This window comes from Portunus trituberculatus, chromosome 26, assembly GCF_017591435.1.
Source record: "Portunus trituberculatus isolate SZX2019 chromosome 26, ASM1759143v1, whole genome shotgun sequence".
Lineage (NCBI taxonomy): Eukaryota > Metazoa > Arthropoda > Malacostraca > Decapoda > Portunidae > Portunus > Portunus trituberculatus.
The window spans coordinates 5379431-5387642 of NC_059280.1; the positions used below are offsets into that span (position 1 = coordinate 5379431).

General features: G+C 39.8%; 1 protein-coding gene across 1 annotated transcript in view; it reads right to left on the reverse strand.

The window, feature by feature from the left end:
• Positions 1 to 1482: 1482 nt before the first annotated feature.
• The window catches only part of LOC123509329 (ubiquitin carboxyl-terminal hydrolase 7-like), an 84789-nt gene continuing 78059 nt past the window's right edge, over positions 1483 to 8212 (reverse strand). The window contains exons 22-23 of the mRNA XM_045263556.1: positions 4872 to 4965; positions 1483 to 2230 (exon numbers count right to left, since the gene is read on the reverse strand). Of these exons, the coding sequence (XP_045119491.1) occupies positions 2127 to 2230; positions 4872 to 4965 (198 nt within the window). The 3' untranslated portion in view covers positions 1483 to 2126. The remainder of the gene's footprint in view (positions 2231 to 4871; positions 4966 to 8212) is intronic.

Below are 8212 nucleotides of genomic sequence, written 5' to 3' on the forward strand. Positions count from 1 at the left end.
GAATGTGACCTCAAGTGATCAGAAAAACAAAGCATAATGAATCGTTTAAAAAGCAAGAGGTATACAACAGAAAGATTTTGGAAGTGAAATATTGTATAACAGTGAATCATGAAGTGGGAAGTACCTGTCACTGAACTGTTACTAGAATCATGAAAACACTCTTCAAAACCCCAATAACTTCCATCAGACCAGTGCTTTCCAACCCTTTGTCACCACACACAGTGCTTCCCATCCCTTGGTCACCAAACCTAGTGCTTCCCATCCCTTTGTGTCACCAAATCATTTCAAGGATGTCTGCTTATCTGTTCCCAAAAATAATGTCAAAATTTTACTACAGTAATAATCCTGTGTATAGAATAGCTAATCATTAACATCTAAGGCTAAATAAGTCATAGAAATAGACAAGTTCACTGAGAAGAAAGCAGTCTATATCTACTCTGTCTTTTGATCATATTTAAAATAAAAAAAAATGTGTTCATGAAGGTCTATGGACTGCCATGGTCAATCTAGATAGGATTTTTAATCATAGCCAAGAAAGGTTAAGAATTACTGCATTAGAGCATGTCAAACTGTCACTCCAATACTAATAACACCCTTGAAGATCCCAACAGCTTTCATTAACAAACTGCCACTAGAGTCTTAACATCTTTGAAAAACTTACAAACTTTGATTCAAGCCCTGAAGCTTGTGAAACTGTCCTTAGAATCATGAAAACATCATTAAAAAAAAAAAAAAAAAAAAAAAAAATACATTTAACTACAATTTATTAACGATCACTAGAGCCCCGAGAACACTGAGAACCACACCAATTTCCACCACAACTTGTCAGAAGAAGATGGAGCAACTTGGCAGAACGTTTGGGAATACAAGCCAATATTTCAACTTGGCAATTTAATGAGACTGTTGGATGCTACACAAGTTGTGAGAGGAGTCACTAAATTGAGAGTGTAAAAACTCAATAATAAAAAAAAGTAGTTGATTTTATGCTTGTTTTGTTGAGTGTTAATTTAGATGTGAGTGTGAGAGAGAGAGAGAGAGAGAGAGAGAGAGAGAGAGAGAGAGAGAGAGAGAGAGAGAGAGAGAGAGAGAGAGAGAGAGAGAGAGAGAGAGAGAGAGAGAGAGAGATGTGGCAGATGTAGTGGGGTGCTTCAAGACACTGTTCCTTTGCATTATCTGCTGGTAAGGTTAGAAGGAAGGGGAGAGGAGGAAGGAAAGGAAAGAGAAGGAACAGAAAATGAGAAGAAATGATAGGAAAGAAAATGAAATGAAGATAAAGGAAGGAAGATAAAAAGAAAGGAAAGGAAGTCATACATACAAGCTTCATTAATAAAAAAAAAAAAAAAAGCACTTTATCACAGATTTATAAAAAAAATTGCCCAGTGAATGCCATAAATTGTGTACACACACACACACACACACACACACACACACACACATAAAAAAAAAAAAAAAAAAAAAAAAAAGGCAAAAAATATCCCAGAATAAATATTAAAACTAAGTTACTGATGTCATCTTCATCACAATTATCATAATAAGCATTCCTTGTCATCATTAATGTCATTCCTCCTCATTGCATTACTATTATTATTATTATTGTTACTATCATCATTATCATTTTAACATTACGGAACAACACATTACACTAGAACAGTTTATCGCTACTGGTGTTCTTCCACATCGCTCTTTCTACTTCTCGTCTGGAAAAAAAACATAAATACCAGAATAGATCCATCCCATTATTAGCATCCAATGTTAACAGTTCTTAAGGGAGGCAAGAGGGTCAAAAGAGGCATACAAAAGAGCAAGAGCAGAGAGAGGTTACAAATATCTACAAAGTGTTTCCTCTATAAAATAAATAAACTAAATGACACACACTCTCCGACAACAACCCTGGTGATCAGTGACAGGGGAAGGGGCAGGGGCAGGGAGGGAGTGTGGTGCAGTGGACAGGGAGGAGGGGAGGGCCAGGAGTCACCACCCACACTTAGCCTCTCAGCAATGGCAGCGTGGTGGTCATAGCTACAGTAGTAGTAATAGTAAGTGGTGGCGGTGGCGGTGGTGGTGATGGTGGTGGTGGTGGTGGTCGTGGTGGTGGCGGCGGCGGCGGTGGTAGTGGTGGTGATCTTCTAGTTGTATATTTTAATGGCTTTTTCTAGGTAAGTGTACCGGGAACGTTTTGGACCCTTGTTAAGGTGCTCCAGACCCAGCCAGGGCTTGACAAGGGACGCCACTGAGGGAAGGCAGAGATGGCCAGTGTAAGGAGGAGAGGAACACCATCAAGAACATGAGAAAACAAGGGTTGGTGGTCAGAAGATTAATGGCTAGTCTTCACTATCTTAATCCACCACACAAGTTTCCAAAGCTGTATAAAATGGCCAAATAGTAAATAAATAGAATGAATATGGAAATTTGTCATGGTACTGCTAGAGGCTACTAACACTAGCCCTTAAACTAATCCTGCAGTGAGATGTAAACAAATATAGTATAAGCCAAGACATTGCCAAAACCCAGACAGATAATACAGTTTGTACATCATTCTCTTTTCTTTTCTGTTTTCTTTTTTTTTATCCACATTCCACACTTAATTCTAGCTATACTTCAGTACATTTTCAAAGCATAAGGATGTGTGAAAACTGTCCCTTAGGTCATTTCTTCCTGGCTGGAGTTACTTTAAGAGAATTAACACTTAGAATGAATGACCTGTTACACATTGTTACCTTGCTACAAAGTTACTTTTGTGATGTAGAAGTGATGAGCACTTTGTTCACAAATGCAATGTTTAGGGTTTGATTCAAGGGTCATGGGTTGCCACAGACTTAACACTACCCACTGCCTCAAAGCTCAACTTGACCTTATAAGACACAGGCTAATTTTAAGACTTTTTTTTGGAGGGAGGAAAAAAATGCATCTTATAAGCCATCAAATAACATATGTACCAGGTGATCCCAAAACACACACACACACACACACACACACACACACACACACACACACACACACACACACACACACACACACACACACACAACAGCTCTGATAACTGCAGACTGAGTCCCAGCAAAACCTGGTGATATCTTACAAGGGGAGAGAGCGGCAGAAAGTGATCCTGTCTCCTAGGATAAGATAGTTTGAATTTTGCTTGTGTTGAGGCCGTCAAGTATGGAAAGACAAAATAAAGAGCAGAATCTTGAAAAAGAAGTAGAAGAAATACAGACTTGGTAAATATAGTGAAGGGACTTAAAAGATCACGAAAATTAAAATGGGATAACAAGAAGAGGTAGAAGTACTATTAGCAAGCACTGGAAAGCTGGCTGGTAAGACAGAACATAACAATATTTGGATAAGGAGAGATAGGAATCATGAAGAAAGGGAAAAGAGAGAGAACTGAGAGGTGAAGCCAAGAAAAAAAAAAAAAATGAGAGAAGGACAGAGAATGACAAGAATTTTTACTGGAGAGTGCTAGACATGAGGCTGAGGAAATGGTATATTCAGGAAGGGAAGGGAAAGCACCAAGAGTCATGTACACAGACATAGATGGATTTATATCAGGAAGGTTGGAAGTAAGAGATTATATATTGGAAAAAAGACTAGATGTGGTATGTATGACAGACACAAAGCTAAGAGAAGATGTCATAGTGAATTTTAAAGAGCAGGGATACAATGTTTGGAGGAAAGACAGAAGGGGAAAAGCAGGAGGATGACAAGAGAGGACATGTACGTGGAAGAGGTACAGTACGGAGATGGACTGGCAGAAGTTTTAAGCATAACAATTAGGACCAAAGGCAAGGAAAGAAGGAGTACCATAGTAGCATGTGTGCCACTGAAGACTAATACATGGAGGCTTGATGTACATAAAGAAATGCAAATGGAAGTGCTAAATTACCTGGACAATATATTAAGGAAGGAGAAAAGAGTGCTACTTGTTGGAGATCTAAACTGCAAACACGTGAACTGGGAAGAGATGGATATAAACAGTCACGCTGGACATTCGGGGGTAGAAATGTTACAACTGGCAATGGTAAATACACTGGACTAATGGGTGAAGGACTATGCAAGGTATAGAGGGAAAGAAAAAGAACTATCTATGCTGGGTTTCATATTCACAAAAACTTGAGACTTGTCCAACCAACAAATATCAGCCCAAGGGAAAAAAGAGAACATGTGATTACAGAAATTGAATTAGAGGATCAAAGAATTTTGAAATGTAAGGAGTGACAAACAAAAAGGACAGAATCATGCTAAGACAAATTTTGAAGAACTAAGAAGTAACTTTGGTAGTACTGGATAGAAGGAAACCATGCAAGACAACAGTCCAAATATTCCTAGACAAGTATAATGAAGGGGTAAAGAGTAAAGGAGAGCAAACGCATATGGTATAATGGTACATATGCAAAAACTAAAAAGTGTAAGGATGCAGCTTGGAAATAATTACGGAAGCAATGAAATTAAGTAAATAGGAAGACATGTAAAGAGCACAAAACGAACATACTGTATTAGAATGAGAAGGGAAGAGGAGATAAATTTTGAAAAGGATGTAGTGAAGAGATGTGAAGTGGAACCCAAGCTTTTTATAAGTATATAAAAAGTTTAGTTTTTCACATAGGACAGTGGACATCTGGAACAGCTTGAATGAAGACTGTAACAGCTGAAAGTGTGCATAAATTTAAGGAAAAGTTGGATAAAACTAGATATGGAGACAGGTCACTATAAGCCTCACTTGAACCCTGTAATATACAATTGGGTAAATACACACACACACACATACACACAGTCCTGTTGACTACCAGTACAGACTACAGTAATACCTCAAGTCTGAAAAGGAATGCAGTATGTATTATCATGTTAGGTGAGGGAAAAGGGTATAGACTGACCTTGGTTGGAGTGAGGCTTGAAGTCTTGTAGGTTAATAACGTCACTGTCGGTGAGGAAGGTTTGCCGGGACATGGAGACAATGGCAAACCGGTACTGAAAAGGGAAAATGTTGGGTACTGAACACATCTCAGAGGCTACGTATGTCTTACCAACCTGACTACCACTTGGTACGTCTTTCCTTAATCACCAATCAATCTGACACACCTTACTACTTCTACAACCACACCCTATCACTGAGCTGGATAGAAATTCCTAAATGTATTTTTTCTCAGCAATATTTTTCTTGTAGATGCTTGTTAAGACTTGACACATTGCTGCTGGTGCCGTCGTGGTACAGTGGAACCCTGCGTGCTTTGGGGTCCAAGGGGTCTCCAAGTGCAGGGGTTCAAATCCTGTCCACAGTCCAGGAGTAGGTTAGGAACAGACAAGGGAGGGGGGGAAAAGGCAATTTATATATACGTGGTACAGTGGAACCCTGTGTGCTTTGGGGTCCGAGGGATCTCCAAGCGCACTGTCCACAATCCGAGTGTAGGTTGGGCTTCCTCACTCGGGGCAACGGTTTCCTAGCGGGGTGGGCTTTGAGATAGGAGGTAATCCAAAAAGACTTAACCCATAAATTCTTGTGAAAAGCCCACATATAAAAAACACCAACCTCACCAAAATATTCCCCGGGTTTTAAGTGTTTTTTTGTGGTTTTTATATCCTGCCAGACAATTAGACATGACATAAATAGAGAGCCAAAATATATTTTTTTTATTGAAAAGACGGACAAATGTCTTCAAGCCTTCCTCTTTAAAGAAGTCAAGTTGTAAGATGGAAATACAGAAGCAGGCATGGAGTTCCAGAGTTTACAAAAGAAAGGTAAGAATGATTGAGAGTACCAGTTAACTCTTGTATTACAGAGTTAGACAGAGTAGGGGTGGGAGGAAGAGGAAAGTCTTGTGCAGCAAGACTGCAGGAGGAGGAGAGACATGCACAATAGAGCAGTTAGCATGAACAGTGATAAAAAAAATAGCAAGAAATGCAACATACCAACAGTGAGAAAGAGGCTGAAGACAGTCAGTCAATCAGAGGATGGGAGTTGACGAGACAAAAAGCTTTTGATTCCACCCTATCTAATTAAACTGTGTGAGTGGAACCCCCTCCACCAAACATGTGAAGTGTGTTCCATACAAGGACAGATAAGGTCATTGTAGAGTTAGCAGATGGAGGGGTGAGAAAAACTAGCGGAGACGCCTCAGAACGCCTAACTTCGTAGAAGCTGTTTTAGCAAGACATGAGACATGAAGTTTCCAGTTAAGACTACCAGTAAAAAATAGGCTTAGGATATTCAGTGTAGAAGAGAGAGACAGTTAGGTGTCATTGAAGAAGAGGAGATAGTTCTCTGGAAGGTTGTGCTGAGTTGATAAATGGAGGAATTGAGTTTTGAGGCATTGAAAACAGTATACTAAATCTTCTCTACCCCACTCAGAAATCTTAGAAACATCAAAAGTTAGGCATTCTGTGGTGTCTCGGCATAATTTGTTTACTTCTCAAAAGGCTGATCATCTCTGAAAGGACTTGGAAAAGTGTAGGATGGTATCATCAGCATAGGAGTGGATAATTTGGTGAAGAATATCGTTAATGAATAATAGAGTGAGTGATAGGATAGAACTCTGAGGAACACCACTGTTAATACATTTGGGAGAAGAACAGTGACCATCTACCACAGCTGCAATAGAACAGTTGGAAAGGAAACTCGAAATAAAGTTGCAGAGAGGATAAAAACCATAGGAGGGCAGTTTTGAAATCAAAGCTTTGTGCCAGACTCTATCAAAAGCTTTTGATATGTCTGACATGACAGCAAAAGTTTCACCGAAATCTCTAAAAGAGGATGACCAAGACTCAGTAAGGAAAGCCAGAAGATTACCAGTAGCGCGGCCTTGATGGAAGCCATCGGAGAGAAGGTTGTGAAGTGACATGTGTAAGAATCTTCCAATTCAGATTAGATTAAAAAACTTTAGACAAGCAAGAGATTAAAGCTATAGGGCAGAGGAATTAAAACTATCCCCCTTTCTAGGAACAGGCTGAATGTAGGCAAACTTCCAGCAAGAAGGAAAGGTGGAAGTCAAATGACATAGTCGAAAGAGTTTTGCCCAATCAAGGTGCAAGCATGGAAGCACAGTTTTTTGAGAACAATAGGAGGGACCCCATCAGGTCCATAAGCATTCTGAGAGTTTAGGCCAGCAAGGGCATGGAAAACCTCATTACAAAGAACTTTAACTGAAGGCATGAAATAGTCAGAGAGAGAAGGAAAAAGAGTGACAAGCCCAGAATCATTCAAGGTGGAGTTGTTAGCAGAGGTTTGAGAGAAGAGTTCAGCTTTAGAGACAGAAGAGATGGCAGTGGTGCCACCAAGATGAAACAGAGGAGGAAAAGATGAAAAAGTAAAGTTACTGGAGATGTTTTTTGGCCAGGTGCCAGAAGTCACAAGAGAAGTTAGAGATTTTGACATTTTCTATTTATGAAAGAGTGTTTGGCAAGTTGAAGAAGAGCCTTGGCATGATTCCAGGCAGAATTATAAAGTGTGTGAGATTCAGGAGATGGAAGACTCAAGTACCTTTTGTGGGGCAACCTCTCTATCACGTATAGTAAGAAAACAGGCTGTGTTAAACGAATTTCTGGAAGGTTTAGGTTGAGAAAAAAGAATGAGGAATGTACGTCTCCATGCCAGACACTATCACCTCTGTCATGTGTTCAGCAAAAAAAGACGGGTCTCTGACACAGAAACAGTAATCAATCCAGGGAAAATCAGCATAATACCTCCTAAAGTCTCCCCCAACTGGCAGAGGCAAAATACCAGAGACACCTCCACTTTGAGGGATCCTGAGGAGGAATTGGAGAAATAAGACAAGATACAGATATGAGGTTGTAATCAGAGGAGACCAACAGAGAAGATAGGGTAACAGCATAAGCAGAAGGATTAGAGGTAAGGAAAATATCAAGAATGTTGGGAGTGTCTCCAAGACGGTCAGGAATACAAGTAGGGTGTTGCACCAGTTGCTCTAGGTCATGGAGGATAGCAAAGTTGAATGCTAGTTCATCAGGATGGTCAGTGAAGGGAGAGGAAAGCCAAAGCTGGTGGTGAACATTGAAATCTCCAAGGATGGAAATTTCTGCTAAATGCTTGAGGGACAGAATGTTCTCCACTTTAGAAGTAAGTACAAAAATTTACTAGTCAGAAAAGTTAGGGGAGAGATGAACAACACAGATAAATTTACTTAGAGAGTGACTATTCAATCAAAGACAAATGGAGGAAAGCTTGGGGACATGAGAGCAAGTCAAGTCGTTGTGCACATTG